This window comes from Solanum stenotomum, chromosome 12 (assembly GCF_019186545.1).
Source record: "Solanum stenotomum isolate F172 chromosome 12, ASM1918654v1, whole genome shotgun sequence".
NCBI classification, from domain to species: domain Eukaryota; kingdom Viridiplantae; phylum Streptophyta; class Magnoliopsida; order Solanales; family Solanaceae; genus Solanum; species Solanum stenotomum.
This window is the reverse complement of record NC_064293.1, coordinates 20649466-20670929: the sequence shown is the minus strand read 5'-3', so window position 1 is coordinate 20670929 and position 21464 is coordinate 20649466. Positions and strand designations below refer to the sequence as shown.

The following is a 21464-nucleotide window of genomic DNA, read 5'->3' as shown; positions in this document are numbered from 1 at the left end:
GGTTGCTTAATATGATACTTGGCTTTGGATAGGGTTATGGGGTTCTATTCTTGCATTGCACTAGTATTTCTTGGGTTGTCTACATGTTGGAATGATATTATGTTGGATTGGACTATGATGCTTACTTTGTGTGCATATTGGATTTACTTGGTAAAAAGCATGTTTTGATAAAATGTCCTTTTATGCATGTTTCAATGGTTTTTATGCTTAGTAGCCATACTTAGTATGTGTGTTGTACTAACCCATATTTTCTCCCTTTTCCCCAAACATTTAGGTTCGGGCCGTTGAGGATTCAAGCTTACTTCTCAAGACACTTGGAGTTGCTTCCCCAAGTTGGTGAGTCCTCAAGTCCGAGGACAAGACCCTATGATCTAGCTTCTATGTTTAGTTCTTTGCTTATGTTGAAAGACATTGTTGTACTTTCCTATTTTAAGACTTATTATTGATGTAAGGGCTAAGTCCCATTTTCGATACTTCTATGTCTAGATGATGCATTCTGACGAAGTTAGATTTTTTTTTTCATATATGAAGTGAAGTTGAACTTCCAAAGTAAAAGTTTTAAATTTTCCATGATTTTATTCTATGATACATGTTATGATGAATGTTAAGGGCTTGTATAAGACCTCTTTGAGGTCGAATACGCCGGTAATGACTAGGGGGTGCTCTCGGGTCGTTACAAACTTGGTATCAGAGCATAAGGTTGGGAATAATGTAGGATTTATGTCACAAGATACCACGTCGAGTAGAGTCTTGTTCATAGGTGTGAAGCGTGCCACACTTTTGAATGAGAGGCTAAGAGATGCTTAGGAACTTTCACTCTTTTGTTATTCCATAGTCGTGCCTAAGAGTCTTAACTCTATTTAGTCCTTTTCTTCTAATTCTTCTCTTGTGCTTATAGGCAATGAATAGAAGAAGGAACAATGCAAGGAGGACCGGTGAGGAGAATGTGAATGAAGCGGTTCCCCCTCAAGCTCCTCAAAACCCTCAAGTTCCTATTGAAGAAGGGGCTACGTCTAATGTTGAGATAAGGTCAGTTATTCATAATTTGACTCAAGTGTTGGCCACTCAAGTTGCTAGGTATGCTAGGGTGCAAGTGAACCCCAATTCTAGCACTACCCCCTTCTAGGATAAGGGATTTCACAAGGATGGATCCCCCTACTTTCTTTGGCTCCAAAGTGGAAGAAGATCCACAAGGATTCATTGATGAAGTGTTTAAGGTTCTAGAGGCTATGGGTGTTCCTTCTCAAGAAAAGGCGGAGTTAGTCGCCTATCAACTCAAAGATGTGGTACAAGTGGGGTATGAACAATGGAAGGAGGGGAGACCTATTAGAGAGGGTCCGATAAGTTGGGCTACATTCAAGACGGCTTTTCTTCATAGGTTTTTCCCTTTGGAACTAAGGGAGAGGAAAATGCAAGGATTCATTAACCTCCGTCAAGGGGGTATTAGTGTGAAGGAGTATGGCCTCAAGTTCACTCAATTGTCCAAGCATGCTCCTACTTTGGTGTCGGACTCTAGAGCTACAATGAACAAATTTGTTATGGGGGTATCCGAACTTGTGGTGAATGAATGTAGGTCGGCTATGTTAATCCCAAGCATGGACATTTCTCATCTTATGGTTCATGTCGAACAAATTGAGTAGCAAAAGCTTAAGCAAGTTGGTAGAGAATTGAAGAGGTCAATGGCCGATGATGGAAATTCTTCTAAAGTTAGGTTTGAAATCCAAGAAAAGACAAAGTTCAAAAAGAGGTTTTCAGACCAAGGTCCTCTTAACACTCCAAGGGTCAACAAAGGTAAAATGTCTACTCCCAAGACTCAAGAAGCAAAAGGTGGTGGTCTTTATGTTGAGAAGCTTATTTGTACAAAGTGTGGTCAAAAACATGAAGGCAAGTGCCTAGTTGGCACGGGTAATTGCTATGGTTGTGGTAAGAGCGGCCACATAAGGATGGACTACCCTATGCTAAAGGCTCAGGGAAGGGAAAATGCTCAAGCACAAGCAAGTGGCCCAAATCCCGATGCTCCTAAGAAGAATCGCTTCTATGCTCTCCGATCCCAAGGTGATCAAGAGAGCTCTCCGGATGTTGTGACCGGTATGTTACAAGTATTTTCAATTAATGTCTATGCATTATTGGATCACGGTGCCACTTTGTCTTTTGTAACCCCTTTAGTGGCTATGAAGTTTGATATGTTTGGTGATTCCATAGTTGCTAAAAGAGTTTATAGGGGTTGTCCCATATCTTTGCCCAGTAGAGTCACTTTGGTTGATTTGGTGGAACTTGATATGTTAGACTTTGATGTTATATTGGGGATGGATTGGCTTCACGCTTGTTTTGTGTCCATAGATTGTAGGACCCGAATTGTGAAGTTTCAATTTCCTAATAAACCCATTTTAGAATGGAAGGGAGGAAATTTCGTTCCTAGGGGAAGGATCATTTCATGTCTAAAAGCTTGTAAGTTGATTTCTAAGGGTTGTCTCTATTATATTGTGAGGGTCGAGGATCTTGAGTCTGAGATTCCTCCTTTGGAGTCGGTCCCCGTAGTGAAGGATTTTCCAGAAGTCCTTCCCAATGACTTACCTGAAATTCCTCCCGAACGATAAATAGATTTTGGCATAGATTTATTGCCGAATAAATAACCCATTTCAATCCCTCCTTGCCGGATGGCCCCGGCGGAGTTGAAGGAATTAAAAGCTCAATTCAAAGATTTGTTGGATAAGGGTTTCATCCAACCTAGTATATCTCCTTGGTGTGAACCAGTGTTATTTGTGAAGAAGAAGGATGGATCTCTTTGTATGTTTATTGATTGTTGACAATTAAATAAGGTGACCATTAAGAACAAGTATCCACTCCCTAGGATTGATGACTTATTTGATCAACTTCAAGGAGAGAGTTACTTTTCAAAAATTGATTTGAGGTTGGGTTATCACCAACTTAGGGTGAGAGGTGTTGATGTTCCGAAAATAGCCTTCCGAACAAGATATGGTCATTTTGAGTTCTTAGTTATGTCCTTTGGTCTTACAAATGCCCTGGCAGCTTTCATGGACCTTATGAATCGTGTATTTAGAAATTATCTAGACTCATTTGTTAGTCTTTATTGATGACATCTTGATGTACTCTAAAAGTGAGGATGATCACATGAATCATTTGAGGATAGTATTGCAAGTCCTCAAAGATCACCAAATCTATGCTAAGTTTAGCAAGTGCGAGTTTTGGTTAAGATCGGTTTCTTTCCTTGGTCACATTGTTTCTAGTGAGGGTATAGAAGTTGATCCAAAGAAAACTGATGCGGTCAAAAGTTGGCATAGACTTTTGAGTCCTTCCGACATCCGAAGCTTTTTGGGTTTGGCCGGTTACTAGCGGAGGTTTGTTGAGGGATTTTCATCTATTGCATCTCCATTAACGGCCTTAACTAAAAAGAAGTCCAAGTTCGAATGGTTGGAATCTTGTGAAAAGAGCTTCCAATTGTTGAAAGATAAGATCACCTCCGCTCCGGTTTTGACTTACCGAAGGGAACCGAAGGGTTTGTAGTATATTGTGACGCTTCCTGAGTGGGTTTGGGTTGTGTCCTCATGCAGCATGGTAAGGTTATAGCTTATGCCTCGAGACAACTCAAGGTGCATGAGAAGAATTATCCAACTCATGACCTTGAGCTAGCGGTCGTAGTCTTTGCTTTAAAGATTTGGAGATACTATCTCTATGGGGTACATGTGGATGTTTTTACCGATCACAAGAGTCTTCAATATGTTTTTAGCCAAAAAGGATTGAATCTCCGACAAAAAAGGTGGTTGGAACTCTTAAAAGATTATGGTATGACTGTCCTTTACCACCTCGGAAAAGAAAATGTGGTTGCGGATGCTTTGAGTCGTATATCTATGGGTAGTGTGTCACATGTGGAAGAAGAGAAAAGGGTGTTAGCCCGTGATGTACATAGGCTAGCCTGGTTGGGTGTTCGACTTGAAAATTCCCCAAAAGGAGGTGCTATGGTCCGTCATAATTTCGAGTCATTGGTTGTTGTTGATGTGAAAGCTAAGCAACATCTTGACCCTATTTTGATGGAACTAAAAGAGTCGGTTCTCAACAAAGCAATAGAAACTTTCTCTCAAGGAGAAGATGAGGTGCTTAGGCACCAAGGGAGATTATGTGTGCTGGATGTGGATGGCCTAAGAGAGACAATCTTAGAGGAGGCACATGGGTCTCGATACTCCTTCCATCTGGGAGCCACCAAAATGTATCATGACTTACATGAGATTTATTGGTGGAACGGAATGAAAAGAGACATAGAAAATTTTGTGGCTAGGTGTTCAAATTGCCAACAAGTCAAAGCCAAGCACCAAGGACCGGGAGGTCTAACTCAAGATATTGATACCCCCACTTTGAAGTGAGAAAAGGTCAATATGGACTTCGTGGTAGGCTTACCTCGAACCCGTAGGCAACATGACTCCATTGGGGTCATTGTGGATAGATTGACTAAATCAGCCCATTTCCTTCCCATCAAGGTTCCTTATTCGATGGAAGATTATGCTAAGTTGTACATTAAGGAGATTGTGAAATTGCATGGGGCCCCGTTATCGATTATTTCGGAAAGAGGTGCCCAATTTACTTCCCATTTTTGGAGGTCTTTCCAAAGTGGGCTTGGTACTCAAGTGAAACTTAGTACTCAAGTGAAACTTAGTACCACATTTCACCCTCAAACGGATGGTCAAGCGGAACGCACCATCCAAACCCTAGAGGACATGTTGAGGGCGTGTGTCATTGACTTCAAAGGTAATTGGGATGACCACCTACCTTTGATAGAATTTTCCTATAACAATAGCTAGCACTCGAGTATTGCTATGGCACCCTTTGAAGCACTTTATGGTAGAAGGTGTCGATCTCCGGTTGGGTGGTTTGAAGTAGGTGAATTTTCTCTTCTTGGTCTCGAGGTAGTCTATGAGGCTACAGAAAAAGTTCGACTTATAAGGGAAAGGTTGAAAATTCATAGTCGGCAAAAGTCTTATGCCGATAATAGAAAGAGGGATCTTGAATTTGAAGTAGGTGATTGGGTCTACTTGAAGATCTCACCCATGAAAGGGGTGATGAGGTTTGGTTAGAATGGGAAGCTTAGCCCCCGGTATGTTGGGCCTTATGAGATCTTGAAGCGTGTCAGAAAGGTCGCTTATGAGTTGAAATTGCCCATAGAATTGGCCCCAGTTCACCCGATGTTCCATATTCCTATGTTAAAGAAGTGTATTGGTGACCCGGTGTCCATTCTCCCTCTAGAAGGTTTAGGGGTAAATGAGAACCTTTCTTATGAAGAGGTTCCGGTCGAAATCTTAGATCATCAAGTTAAGAAGTTGAGGAATAAAGAGATGGCCTCCATAAAAGTCCTATGGAGAAACCACCTAGTTGAGGGTGCAACATGGGAGGCCGAGGCCGACATGAAGTCCCGCTACCCTCATATTTTTCCTCCTACTCTTAGACAAAGTTGAGGCTAATAGTCTCTCTTAATTAGGTATAAATTGAAAATCATGTGTGTTGATGATTATGACATGATTTCCTTGTATGTGCATAGTTTTATGAAAATTCATGCTTAAGTTGTATTTCAAGTTTTCATGAATTTTGTTTCTCATGGTTGAAATTGCACTCATATATGTTGTGTGATGTTGTCTTCATGAGAGTTGTAATGAGAATGCTTGATGTTGTCTTGTTAAAGAAATGTCTTGTTGATTGCTTAATATATATGTTGATGCTCATTGGATATGGAGAAGGTAGTTCCTCCTATACTATGTGAAGTAAAGAGTTTTGAGCATAGTGATTTTGCGGATTAAATTCCTATATCATATGATGATATGATATTGTTGATGTGCCTGGTTGTTGTGTTGTTAGTTTGAGTCATTGTCTCCCTAGAAAAAAGTCCAAGTAACATTCGGGGACGAATGTTCCTAAGGGGAGGATATTGTAACACCCCAGAAATTCTATGACTTAAGTTAGAGCCTCACCTTGTAAATAATGACTTAAAAATAGTTAAAATGATGTTTCTAAACCTAAATTAATGTAATTGACTTGGTTTGGAATAGTAAAAGTCTAAACGTCAAGAAACGACCACAACGTCCGGAAACTAGAGAAGAATGTGTTCTAGTGTGTCCTTAGGTTTTGGGCAGGTTTGAGAGTGTCATATGATGGTATAATCTTGTAAAAAGGTTTAAATCAGGTAAATATATGTTTATAGGGTCAAAACGTTCGAATACGATGCCCCGGGGCCACCCTAAGGGACCCCAAGGAGGACCCCAACCTTGGCCAAGCAAGCTGCCAAGGCAGCTTGCAAATTGCACTTGGTGGGAATAGCTCCGCCTCGCGGACTAGCTCCCCCAAGGAGCAAAAAATTTGTTCGCAACGCGGTTGTGTCGTGGACTCTACTGTCTTGAAATTTAATTCCAAATATCTTCAGGGAACAGCTCCACGTCACGGACTTGTTCCGCGATGAAAATGCAGAAATTCAGAAATCGATTTTTACTTCATTAAAGAGTCCAACTAAGTGAGGGTATTTAGGGTACTTTAGGGGACGTGTATATAATGATTTTTAAGTCAATTTACCTCACTTTTATCACTCAAACACAAAACCCCAAAGATCTAAACCTAAAGTTCCTCCTTCTCTCTACTCTCTCTCTCCTAAAGAACTCCACTGAAGAAGATTGGAGCTTCAAGAGGAAGACCAACTTTCCAAGGTTTCAACTCGGATTTTCGTCGTTAATTCGTCAATAAAGTATGGTTTCTTATCATTCTTGGGATTCCTTTCCCAAGAGGCCCCTTCAATATGAATTTCAAAATCTCCAATTTCTAGGTTTCAATCCAAAAATCGTGGGTCTTCTTTCTAAAGGGAAATTGATGTTATAAACTGACTTTGATTGATGTTATATGAACAATTATGGACGAATTTATGTTGTAATTGTGGTTTCTTGAAGAATTCCCCATGAGACCCATGTTTCCGCTTCTTTTCCTAATTTTAACCCTAGTTTATGTTGGATATTGATTGAAGGCTATGAATTGAATGTGATGTTATGTAATTCATGTTTGTATGATGATTCTACCCAAGGTTATGTATAATTTCTATGAAATTAGGGTTGAGTCTTTGAATGAAGCCTTAAAGGCTATGAAAGGAATATGTCAATTGTTTATATTGATGTTGATTATGTTATTACTTCATTAATTACCTTGTATTATGTATTGGTTATGAATTTTTTGGTAATTGAAGTATGGATGTCCCAAGAAGGGCTAGAAGGTATGAAGGTTGGTTCTTCTTTGAACTCAAGTATGAAAGGTTAATTACTTAGATTATAATAATGTTATACCTAATGTGTTGTTGAGGTGTTGATGACCTAGTTTCCTCATCCTTAACCCTCTATACTTAAATTAGTTATGAAGTATGTATGTATGTTATGGTATGATTGCTATATGATTGAAAGGTAGTCCTCATGATTATAATGTAATGTAAAGTGAAAGGTTTACTCACTTGCTAAGTGTTTCTAAAGTGAAAGGATTTTTTCTCACTTATGAACACATATGAGCTATTATGGTAAGATGTCTACATAAGAGTCTAGTAAAGGCTAATGTGAACTTATGTGATGACTAAAGATGATTACAAAAGGGAATTAGATGCTTAGCACTGAAAGGGCATGTAAATGAGATGGGGGTCTCACGTTTAGTAAGTTCGGCTCCCCACATGGGTTTCCTCAAATTTAGCAAGTTCGGATTACCCACGGTATGTGTTGTCTCATGAGATGGAAACCCCCCCGTTTAGTAAGTTAGGGTTTCTAGAAGCAATCTCCTTGACCCTTAACTATGTGCCCACATAGGACTCTAGCTTAGTGGATCCACCTAGATAGCTATGTATGAATGGTTACACCTTAGGCAAGTGTTAACCCTCTCTTTTTGGTGTGGGAGTAGAACACCGGATTCCATGTAGCTCTCATGGTCTATGTCTCTTATTGCAATATTTCCCTAATGTAAAAGTAAATGAAGGTATGAAAGGTATGAATTCTTACTAGGGCTTTCTTAAGTATTTCTACATAGTGTAAGGAAGGGTATGGGACTTCTCTTGCACATTGCACTTGTGGGATCCTACGAGATGGTTGTAGTAGTGTTCTCTTATGATTATGATGATTATGACTTATGTATGTTGAAGCTATGATATGTATGATCATTATAAATATGGTAAGTTATAATGAGATATGATCTTATGAATGTATGGATGAAGTAGGTTGCTTAATGTGATACTTGGCTTTGGATAGGGTTATGGGATTCTATTCTTGCATTGCACTAGTATTGCTTGGGTTGTCTACATGTTGGAATGATATTATGTTGGTTTGGACTATGATGCTTACTTTGTGTGCATATTAGATTTACTGGGTAAAAAGCATGTTTTTACATAATGTCCTTTTATGCATGTTTCAATGGTGTTTATGCTTAGTAGCCATACTTAGTACGTGTGTTGTACTAACCCATATTTTCTCCCTTTTCCCCAAACATTTAGGTTCGGGCCGTTGAGGATTCAAGCTTACTTCTCAAGACACTTGGAGTTGCTTCCCTAAGTTGGTGAGTCCTCAAGTCCGAGGACAAGACCCTATGATCTAGCTTCTATGTTTAGTTCTTTGCTTATGTTGAAAGACATAAGCAAAGATTTTAAGACTTCTTATTGATGTAAGGGCTAAGTCCCATTTTCGGTACTTTTATGTCTAGATGGTACATTGTGACGATGTTAGATTTTGTTTTTCATATATGAAGTGAAGTTGAACTTCTAAAGTAAAAGTTTTAAATTTTCCATGATTTTATTCTATGATACATGTTATGATGAATGCTATGGGCTTGTATAAGACCTCTTCGAGGTCGAATACGCCGGTAACGACTAGGGGATGCTCTTGGGTAGTTACAACTATGACTAGCCATTATCAAATAGAGGTCAGGCCCACAATTCTCACTTCAAATGCAAATTCAACTCAACAAGAGTATTTGAATGCCCTCACATCAAGAATTACTCCATGCTCTCACAAATCTCATCAAAGATTATAATTTAAGGAATCAAAATTAACTCTCACACTCTCAATGACAAACACATTCATGATTTTACCCATAGGCTTCCCCGTATTTTCCGATCAACATCTCATTGGGCTTATGCAAGATCACAAAGGTCTTTCAAGGCTTGTAACTGGGTTGAGGGTATAAGATATGATTATTTTGGCTTAAGTGACTTCTACCTTCATGAAGCATGGATTGAATTTCACTTCTTCTCATTTTCTTTCAATCTTTTCATCTTCACAGCCCACCGTTGGGGTATTCAAGTAAAAAAACTCTTGAATGGCTCATCAGATACCCCTTTTCTTTCCACCAATGCACAAATTGTGAAAATTTCTTTTTCAATCTTTTTCTCTTGCTTTTATTTCTTTCTCTATCTCCTTTTTTATATAGAGGGGTTTTATCTTTTTCCTCTTTTTTAACACAAGTCTTGAAGGGTGAATTTCACAAACTTCTTGCTCAATTTATTTCCTCATTTTTACCACACCCCCAACTTAGGCTTTTGGCCTAAGTTGGCTATTCAAACAGACTATGGCTTTATGAAGGTTTTAGGTGGGGAGGAAAGGGCCAAATGTGTTCATGTTTCATCCAAAGAAAAGGTTAGGCTCAAATGGTGCCTAGCAAGGTTCACATTTTCACATGGCGGTCACAAAGAGGTATAATAACAATTTGGTTCACTCATAAAAATTTGTGCCTAAGATCATTTTTATCAATCACCAATGCTAGTAAATTGGACCAACAGAGAAAGTTCTAGGTATCACCAAGCACATATTTCAAGAAAATCTCACCACACAAGACATTCAACATAGTTATCGATCATGACTCTACAAGTTAATCTCGCGTGCAACAATCATTACAAGACTCACTTCGACAATCGACTAGTCACAATAAGAGGCTAAGAGTCCACACATGACTTGTTCAATCAAGAGCAATATTCAAGTCATCGGTATTGATCGCAACTAAAACTTGAATGTGTAAGAGAACATCGACAACATGCATCCATCATTATTTCCTTTCAAACAACACAAGAAGACGATTCATATCCAAACACTTATAAAATAAATAAAAACAACAACTAAACATCCCACAGTCAACAAAATAAAACAAAACGAAACAAAAACAACCAAGACGATATGTATCAAGATATCGTCACTAATTCTTGATAACGCTAAACTACACTTCATCAAATTCTAAGTGTAGGCGGTTCCTAACAAGTATAAACCCAACTAAGAGTAGGGGTCAATCCCACAGGGAGTGATATAGTAGATAATTCGATTAAGAAGTAAAATTGTGTCCTGATCATTTGTAGAAGTAAAGGTTTCACAACATTAAAGTAAATCACAAGGTTTCAAAAATTAACATCCAATGGGGGAATTTTGGTAACTAAATTACGAAAGCTAACACGGGTAGTAAACAAATAGAGATTAGACCTTAGGAGTATGATAAGTTTAATTCTAATTTCGCGTAATGGGTGATTACTAGCTACTTATAGGTGTTTAATCTCAGTGGGTAGGCTAGGTTTGAGTGCAATAGTCATTTCTAGATCAACTACTGCATTTCAAGTGAGTTCTTTTGAACCTCAACGAGTGAAACACAACCAAACAACCCAAATCCTTAATTAATCCACTCTTTCAAGCTGGATTTGTAAAGTGGCAATCAAACCTACTTTATCAAGCTATATTTAAAGATGCAATCAATACAACCATCAATCAATAATCTGCCTATAATACCTCTTTATCAAGCAAGAATAGAGAACTAAGATAGAATTGCATTTGCAACTACATTTCCTCAATTAAAGCATGAACAATTGATTGAACCCACTTCAAAACAATAATAAATCAATAACTAACAACACCTATTAGCTAATTAATGCATTCAACTACATAATCACACCCCAAGAAAAGGGGTTTTAGCCAGAGCATAGCGAAAAATAAGAAATTATTACCAACAAAGTTTTCCATCTAATTTTCTAACAATCTGCAATTCCCAAATACTAGATTTTAAGCTAAAATTCTCACAATCTCTAAATCTCTTCTTAAAACTGTAAATACGTAGAATGTAAAAACTCAGAAATCCAGATGTAAGCAATGTGGGAACTCCTTCTCTTCTTTTAAATATTGCATTTATATCCCAAAATTTTAGCACGCAGTCAACTCGGCGAAGTAAGTCTTGTTTGCCGACCAGTTCGGCTATGTGCCAAGTTGATCCTTTTCTCAACTTTCTGGCGTGCCTTTTTCATCAAATCTTTTCGTAACTTTCGGCAAGCCTGATCGCCATTGCCGATCTCTTTGTCATGTTTCGAATCACTTATCTTCTTGCCAAGTTAGGTTTGTCCATGGCTAGCATGTTGGAAATTTAGGCGAGATGAAGGTCCACTCAGTGACTCGCCGAGTGGCTTTGGCGAATACCAGCTTTGCTTTCCTTTAACTTTTTTTTAGCTTTTTAGCTCCTATTTTCCTCATAATATCCTTGCCTTACTCTTTAGCCGTCATTTCTGCATATCAATATTTTAACATTACTTATGAGCATAAAATAGGCATTGAGGATACTAAATACTTGAACAATAAGCCCTAAATGAGTCAAAATCCCCAACTCATCATGGCTATGAGATTTGATGTTGGTCACAAAATCCTTTCTGATCCCTTTCATGTCTCTACTCACATTGTTGATTGTATTCTGGCTAAGAGAGTTTATAGAAATCACCATACTTTGGTTTCTCATAGAGTCACTCATGTTGATCTTGTAGATCTTGATATGTTAGATTTTGAAGTTCTTCTTAGGATAGATTGGCTTCATGCATGTTATGCTTCCATATATTATAGGACCTGATTGGTCACATTCAAGGTTCTAAACAAACCTATCATGTCATGGGAAGGTGGAAATTATGCTTTTAAGGTTAGTTCATATTTTGCCTAAAATCTAGAAAAATTCTCATGGTTGCATTTATCATCTTAATCAGATAAGGGATACAAATGTTGAAACCCCTACTCTTGATTCAAGTCTCAAATGTGAATGAAATTCCAGAAGTGTTACATGATGATCTTCCTAATATTCCTCCAGAAAGAGAAATATACTTTGGTACATAGCCTATCTCTATTCGTCCTTATCATTTTACCCCAACAGAACTTAATGAGTTAAAGGATCAATCGAAATATTTGTTGGATAAGGATTTTATTAGACCAAATATTTCACCATGGGGTGCTCTCGTGTTATTTGCTCAAAAAGAGAGATGTTCTCTCCAAATGTGCATTGATTATCGCTAGTTGAATAAGGTTACCATGAAGAATAAGTATCATATTCCAAGGATAGATGATTTATTTGATCAACTCTAGGGAGCAAGTTACTTTTCTAAGGTCGACCTTTGGTCGGGTTATCACCAATTGAGGGTGAAAGAGAGTGTTATTCTGAATATGGTGTTTCAAACTTGATATGGTCATTATGAGTTTTTGGTGATGCCTTTGGTTTGACTAATGCCCTGGCAGCGTTTATGGATTGGATGAATATGGTCTTTAAATAATATATTGATATGTTTGTGATTGTGTGTTTATTGATGATATTTTAATTTACTCACGAACGAGGATGAGCACGCTGAGCATTTGAGAATTGTTTTTCATATTCTCAAGTATCGTGAGCTATATGCTATGTTTAGCAAATGTGAGTTTTGATAGAGGTCCATTTCTTTCCTTGGACATATTGTCTTAGGTGAAGGTATCCAAGTTGATCCTAAGAAAACTAAGGTGGTTAAGAATTGACCTAGATCTTTGTCTGCTTCTGATATAAAGAGTTTTTTGGTTTTGGCCGATTACAATAGAAGGTTTGTGAAAGGATTTTCATCTATTGCTTCACCTTTGACGACCTTGACTTAAACGAAAGTGAAAACCCTATGGTTGGAAGCTTGTGAGAAGGGTTTCCAAGATTTAAAGGATAGACTCACTTCGGCCCCTATTTTGACATTACCGGAAGATCAGATAGTTTTTTTTGTTTGTTGTAATTCTTCACAGATTGATCTAGGTTGTGTTTTGATGCAACATGGGAAAGCCCATTACTTATGCTTCAAGACAGTTGAAAGTGCATGAGAAGAATTATTCGACCTATGATTTGGAGTTAGCGGTGATGGTGTTTTCTCTAAAGATTTGGAGGCATTACCTATATGATGTTCATGTAGATGTGTTTACCGACTACAAAAGTTTGAAATATGTGGTCACTCAAAAGGATTTGAATCTTTGCAAAAGGAGATGGCTTGAGTTATTGAAGGATTACGACGTGTGTCCAATATCACTCCAAAAAGGTGAATGTGGTGGTGGATGCTCTTTGTCGACTATCGATGCGGAGTGGTGTGCATGTTGAGGACGATAAGAAGGTGTTAGTACGTGATGTTCCTAGATAGGCCTGATTGGGTGTTCACTTCACTACAACATTTTAGGCCTACGGCCACACTAATTCTGGACAACGCTTTCAAAGTGTTGCCTAAAATACTTTTGGGGACGCTTTTAAAGCGTAGCCCAAGTTTTTAACTTTTAGCTACGATAATATTGGCAACACTTGTAAAGTGTACTCTTTAATGGTATAAGCTACACTTTATAAGCGTTGTTACTATATGATATAATTGGCAACAACTATTTACATATATGGCCACACTTTTAAAGTGTCCTATTTTTATAATTGTAAAAACAACACATTACAATTGTGGCCTTAATATTTTCACAAGTATTATATTCCCTCCAACATTTTTAACATTAAAACTTGTTCTCCCTCCAATTTTTATTGGGCAAAAATAATAATTCATAAATCATTAAAACTTGTTTTCCCCAAATCAGAAAAAATTGCACTTTGCAACACAAATACAATACGGTTTTCTTCAAGTCTGAAAAACTGAAGAACGATAGATTTCCCTTACAGATTTCTGTGAAACTTTCCTCACAGATTCCTTGTTGAAGATTGAAGAGCTGAAGGACACGATTTTCCTCACAGATTCCTTGTTGAAGAGCTGTTCCGTCAGATTTTATTGTTGAAAATTGAACAAAATGCTTCACAGATGAACACGCCTCACGTCTTAAATCTTTAGGGTTGTTGGAATGGGTTTATCAAGTAAGAAATTCTATCTTTGAAAGTTTAAATTTTAGCTTTAGGGTTTTGATATTCTTGTGTATCTTTGAAAGTCTAAATTTTAGCTTAGGGTTTTGATATTCTTGTGTTGTTGATTCAATTTTTGTTGATTATTGGGAGTACCTTGTAGTTGTATTACCATGAGAATTAATCACTAAATAAGTATAAATGGGCTGATTAGGGCTGATTCTTCACTTGAGAATTTCTGTCATTTTGAAGAACACGATTTTCTCTCCAAGCTAACTCTGAACATACCATTGTTGTTCTTTTGCTTACTGATTAAACATTCTTAGTTATATCTCAACGTTTTTCATGCTAGAATTAGGTAGAATCAATGGTTGTTTAGTTGAAACTTCTCTATCTCTGCTGAAGTTTTGTTTACTGTTTTCATTGAAAGTATAGCTGAAACTTGTCAAGAATGGGCTGTTTATATTTGAATCAATGTGTTTTTGTTTTGGTGAGTCATTTTTATCTGATGTGGTGTATTTTTTGGAAATTTTATAGTGAGTATATGTATTTAGATTTTGGAATGAAGCGTGCTTTATGTTTCTAGAATTGCAAAGTCCTGATCTGAATGATTGGTTTGCACAATGTGAGTATCTTTGTGTGGTGTTTTGCTGGATTACTTTGGGAATTTGAGATGTAGTTTGTAGTAGATCTTATGGGCATTTGGTTTCTTAATCTATTAGATCTTCCATATTTTACTTTCTTATTGTAGTTTTAGACTCAATTGACTTCCTTTTTAAGGTAATATGTGCTTGCAACTGTTGGATACAATGTCGAAGCTAAGACTTTTTCTTAAGGGTGTTCAAAACTTCAGGATATATATCTGAAAAGTTGTTTTTGACCTATATACACAATATTATTTTCTAAGGGTGTTTGAGTGATCACCATGCGATTAATGTGGCTACGGCCTTGATTGGATTTTGTGACTATTGCCAAAGAATGCCTCAAATTTATCACCTTTGTGATGATTTCTTCTATACTTCATTTCAGTGCACTTACAAATGATGCAAACTTTTTTGCTTTTGAAAATTATGTCGTACTATTAATTTTGTTTAAGATTGTAGTTTCTGTATTGGAAATGAGAAAGGGATTGAACATAAGTAGACCAGTTGACAAACCATGTTCTACTGTAAAGTTCTATAGGAAGAAGAAAGTGTGAGGGTAAGTTTAGTGATCATAAAAGGCGGAGTTAGGAATTCAACTTTCAGTTAGGTCCAAAGTAGATAATACCATGGCAGTTAGACCTAGACAGTTACAGTTTATGTTTTCTACGACATACAAGCCATTCTCTATGCCCTTGGAAGCTTCCGGGCTTAAGTTTCTTGATAGCTACAACCATACCACTTCTTGGTTTACGAGTATTCTCATCTATCCATTCTTTAAAGACGTAACCAAAACCTCCTTCGCCAAGAAGACTATCAGCTCAGAAGTTCCTAGTTGCATTTTTCAGTTATTGTAGGTAAATATATGACTTGAGGTTGCTTGGAACAAATGAATCATTTATGCAAAAACTGTTGTGAAATGAGTCATTATAAGAATGAAATTGTTCCTTTTTCACACTGCTTGAAGAACCAGAATTAGAACTGAAGAACAATACGATTTTCCTCACAGATTTCCGGCAAACTTGATCACAGATTCCTTGTTGAAGATTGAAGAGCTGAAGAACTGTTAAAAAGCTGAAGTACGTACTCATACACAGATTCCTTGTTTAAGATTTTCCTCATAGATTCCTTGTTAAATAGCTTTTCCGTCAGATTTCACAAATGAACAAAATTCTTCACAGATGAACACGCCTCACATCTTTAAGCTTTAGAGTTGTTGGAATAGGGTTTATCAGGTATGAAATTCTATCTTTGAAATTCTAAATTTTAACTTTAGGGTTTTGATATTCTTGTGTATCTTTGAAAGTCTAAATTTAGTATTCTTGTGTTGTTGATACGATTTTTGTTGATTTTTGGGAGTCTTAATTTGTTTATATTATGCTATTTTGCTCTAGTTTTGGTATTAGGGATCTGTGTATGAGTACTTTTATTAGAGGAAATGTCAAAGGGTCCTTTTCTTGATAGTCGTGGAGTTTGGGCTAGCTAGTGTGTATCTCGACTAATTCTAGAGGATAATGGGTAACTCTTATAGATGGGGTGTATGTCAGTTAGGATAAGCTGAAGGAGAAAGAAGTTAGGAAGTGTCTCCTGGAAGTTTAGACTTTGTTGATTATGAAACAGCCTCTTATGGAACTCACTTACTCTTAAGTTCTGTTTACATTTTTACTACTCGTATTTGCTAAAACATTTATGTTAAAAGGTTAGGATGATGGATATATATATGTAGCATTAATCACTAAATAAGTATAAATGGGTTGATTATCACAGGAGCTTCACTTGAGAATTTTTCATATTGCTTTGTGAAGCATTTTGGCTGACTTGCTCATTTACAACCTGAGTTTCAGAATTAGTGTTACCAACTTGACTAGAAGCATAGTTATGAGACTTACATATCTGCAGTAGAGTGTCTTGGTGTTGTTGGAGTTGAGTTTCCTTTTTTTCCATGCTTTGTTTGGTGCAACTGCTATCCTGATTTACATGTCTGCATTAGAGTATCTTTGCATATTTCTCCTGTTGCCCCTGTTCTTTGGCCTGAAGTTGACTAGGAGTTAGATATGGCAACTGCAATCTGCTATAAATCTGCAAATCTACAATCTACTATAAATCTGTAAATCTACAATCTACTATAAATATGTAATCTGCAATCTGCAAATCTGTAAATCTGCAAATATGCAAATATGCAAATATGCAATCTGCAAATCTGCAAATCTGCAAATCTGCAATCTGCAAATCCAAAAATCTGCAATTTGCAAAGCTTGATTACAACTTGAACCTGCTTCTGGATAGAATTTCTTAATCTTGATTAGTTCATTTAAATTCCTTAGAGTTAGAGAGACGGTGAAAGTCAGCTAAAGCTTGACCATTCATAGGACTATGTTCTGTTTTTCTTGAATATGTAGAATTCCTTATGATTCGTACTATTCTTAGGATGGTTTGATTGTCAACCTTTTTTTATTTTGTTAAAACTTCTACTTGACTAAGGCTGTTAATTTTATGTGGTTAGATAACACTTGGAAGTAAATTAAATAAAGGAAAGTAGCATGAGCTACAAAATTAAGGAAATTGAAGTTTTGAGCATTCATTTCACTAAAGTGTATAACTGATGAGTTTCCTATGTAAACCATGCAAAACGAATTTGGTGATGAGTATTTGAAGTCACTCACAAAACTTTAACTTTTAATCATTTGAATTCCATTTATTTACTTTCTTTCTTAATTGTGTATATCCTATTAATTGTACTTATTTTTCGTTGGAAGTATAATCAACATTCAAAATCATTTGTGGAGGATTCAAGGTTTAATTTGGCATAGCACAAGAGCCATGACTAGGTAAGAAACTTTTATCATCTCATAACACATGATTTTGATAACTTACTCGTGACTTTTAAAACGTGTTTGTGAAGTAGTAATGATTTAATGATTGTTATTGAAAGATTAAATATTAATATCTTGATCGTCTAGGAATTCAAATATCCCATCAAAGGATTGGATGAATTTAGCAAGGTATAGCAAAGAGTATATTGATGGTGTTGAATCATTCCTAGATTTTGCTTACTCTTATGGAGCCAATAAGAGAGGAAATTCAGTGTCCATGTGCAAAATGTTGTAATATTCACTGGACTCGAAGAAATGTAGTGTATGATCATCTAATATGCTATGGATTTGTTAAAGGTTATACTAGATGGATAAATCACGGGGAATGGGATATCAAGTTGAATGTTGACGATGATATGGATTACTTGCGTGATGATATTGATGGGTTTTGAATGATCAATTTAGAGATATTGCACAGGCTGAAGGAGTTTATGATGGTACCAATGAAGATGCCAAGAAATTTTATAACTTAGTTGACGAGGCAAGCCAAGAATTATATCCTGGTTGTACAGGATTCTCTAAATTATCATTCACACTTCGTTTATATTTATTGAAGTGTCTACATGGATGGAGAAATGAATCATTCACTTCTCTTTTAGAGTTATTAAAAGAGGTGATGCCCGAGTTGAACATTCCTCCGTCTTATAATAAAACCAAGTCTATGTTTAAGAATCTTGGTCTTGATTATGAGAAAATTGATGCATGTCCCAATGATTGCATGTTGTACAGGAATGATCATAAGGATGATGAGTTTTGTCATACTTGTGGAGCTTCACGATATATTAAATCTCCTGAAGTTGATAGTGAGCTTGAGCCTTCAAAAAAACAACATCAAGTTTCAGCAAAGACATTGAGACATTTGCCATTAATTCCTCGACTCAAAAGACTATTTATGTGCTCAAAGACGGCAGATTCTTTGAGGTGGCATGACGAGGAGCGTTCTAAAGATGGAAAGTTAAGGCATCCCGCTGATAGTCTAGCATGGAAAGATTTTGATAGGTTGCATCCAGATTTTGCACTAGATTCTCCCAATGTGAGACTTGGCTTGTCAAGTGATGGGTTCAATCCATTTCGGACTATGAGTATATCACATAGCACCTGGCCAGTTATGTTGATGGTGTATAATCCGCCGCCTTGGATGTGCATGAAATCTGAGTATTGTATACTTTCTTTAATTATACCTGGGCCGCGATCTCCTGGAAATGACATTGATATTTACTTGCAACCATTGATAGATGAGTTAAAATTATTGTGGGATTATGGGGTTGAAACATATGATGCTTCAAGAAATCAAACTTTTCAAATGCGGGCAGCTCTTATGTGGATAATCAATGACTTTTCTGCATATGCTATGTTATCTGGATGGAGTACAAGAGGCAAGTTTGCTTGCCCTTGTTGTAACTATGGCACTAATTCTCGCTATCTTAAACATAGTCAAAAAATGTGTTATATGAATCATCGTGTTTTTCTACCCATGGATCATCCATGGAGATCTAACAAAAGATCTTTCAATGGAAAAACTGAATTTAGGCCTCCTCCACCTTTATTAAAGGGTACTGATGTGTTTAATAGCTTACAAGATTTTGAAAATGTATTTGGAAAGAAGAGAAAGAGATCAAATGATGTCCCATGGAAAAAAAGGTCAATCTTTTTTGAATTACCTTATTGGAAGCACAATTTGTTACGCCACAACCTTGATGTAATGCACATAGAGAAGAACATAGTTGATAGCATACTTGGAACTCTTTTGGATATTTCAGGCAAAACAAAGGATCATGCAAAAGCTCGGTATGATTTGAAAGATATGGGAATTAGAAAGAACCTTCATCCAAAAGAGACAGAAGATAATAAGAGAACAAAGTTTGCAAAAGCGTGCTTCTCAATGACAAATAGAGAGAAATCAGTTTTTTGTGGAGTTTTAAAGACAGCCAAGCTACCTGATGGTAGTGCCTCCAATATATCCAGGTGTGTGCAATTGGATGAAAGAAAATTGTCTTGTTATAAAACCCATGATGCTCATTTCATGTTACATTACTTGCTTCCAATACCAATTAAAAGCATTCTTCCTGATCATGTGGCTATTCCGTTGATTCGCCTTAGTTCCTTCTTTCGCCGGTTGTGTCAAAAAGTAATCACATTGGAGGAACTGGATTGCTTAGAAGTGGAGATCATAGAAACAATAAATCAGTTGGAGCGAATATTTCCTCCTACATTTATTGATATAATGATTCATTTGCCTATTCATTTGGCGAATGAAGTGAGATTAGGAGGTCCAGTTCAAAATCGATGGATGTATTCAACAGAAAGAGAAATGGGTACATTCAAATCATACATCCGGAACAGACGTTATCCAGAAGGTTGCATAGGAGAGACACGAGTGGGAATAGATTGTATGAATTTATTCTCCAAATATCTACATCGGGGTGTGCATACCAGATTTAACAAAAGAGCCCAAAATAATGATAAATGTGACCCAAGTGATGCAGAAACTATGAGTTTGTTTTCTAACAAAGGAGTTCCTTTAGGAGCAAAGAAAACTGATCCACTCATTTTAGATAACAAGTCACTAAGTCAGGCACATGCATACTTCTTGGAAAATTGTGATGAGGTTCAAGAATATATTAGGTACCTTAATTTGAATATAATATTCTTTTTGTATAATTAATTTTTAAATTATTTTATTTATTGCTTTAACAAAAAAAGTACATGTTGTGTAGAGAGCATGAGCAAAAGGTTAATAATCAGCCACGATGATCTAAATGGAGCAAGGCCAAGAGTCATTGTCAAAACTTCTCTCAATGGTTTGAAACTCGTGCTTTGCATGAGGATGTGCCTGATTTGATAAAACAATTGTCTAGAGGACCAAATTCTGTTGCAAAAAGATATTCTAGGTATCTCATCAATGGATATAGATTTCATGTTAGGCAGCGTGATGCAAGGCGTAAAACACAAAATACTGGTGTTACACTAGTTGCCTCAACTACAAGTTTTGCAAGCTCGAAGGATAAAAATCCGATTGCTGCAGAGTTGACTTATTATCGTAGAATAGTTGATATTGTTGAGTTAGACTATTACGGCCATTTTAAGGTTGTTCTATTTAAGTGAGATTGGTATGAAGTTGAAAATGATACTTATGGCCTTACTTATGTCTATTTTAACAAGAGATGCTCTCAGGAAGAGCCTTTTGCGCTTAGATCTCAAGTACACCAATGCTTCTATGTGCAAGATCCATATGATTAAGATAGACATTATGTTATAAAGACTGTTCCGAGAAACTTGTTTAACATGAGTGATTAAGTTGAATTTAATTTCCCACAAAGTTATGACAATGAGCCATCTGAACATTTGATGGGACCATCTATACCAAAAGATAATGGTGAAGTTCTCTTAACAAGGACTGATGTACCAGAAACAATTATTGATGTGCCTTCGGAAGAATTTGTTACTCAACAACTTGAAGTCGAGTATGAAGAGGAATTGGAAGATGAGTCTGCAGATGAGTTCGAAGATGAGACTGAAAATGAGTATGAAGATGAGTTTGAAAATGAGTATGAAGATGAGTCTGAAGATGAGCTTGAAAGATGAGTCTGAAGAAGAGTTTGAAGATGACGCACCATGAGTTTCATTATTTTTGTGATGATCATATAGTGCTCACTTACTGTTTTCTTATTTAATTGTTCTTTTGGTACAAACACATTAAGATATCTAATATGTGGAATTGAAGATTAGATCGCTACAATCTTTAAGTATTCTGTTGGCTTTTTTCATGCGCCCAATTGTTGTTTGGTTAAGTAATTTATGTTGGCTTCTTATCTGATTATTATTTTGAGGA

At 36.7% G+C, this 21464-nt stretch overlaps 1 protein-coding gene across 1 annotated transcript in view; it reads left to right on the top strand.

Annotated features, from left to right (window-relative positions):
- LOC125847219 (uncharacterized) overlaps window positions 1–21217 on the top strand; it is a 35314-nt gene extending 14097 nt beyond the window's left edge. Inside the window, exons 2-4 of the mRNA XM_049526885.1 lie at window positions 18051–20257; window positions 20491–20733; window positions 20953–21217. Coding sequence (XP_049382842.1) covers window positions 18051–20257; window positions 20491–20733; window positions 20953–21217 — 2715 coding nt within the window. The remainder of the gene's footprint in view (window positions 1–18050; window positions 20258–20490; window positions 20734–20952) is intronic.
- Window positions 21218–21464: the final 247 nt, after the last annotated feature.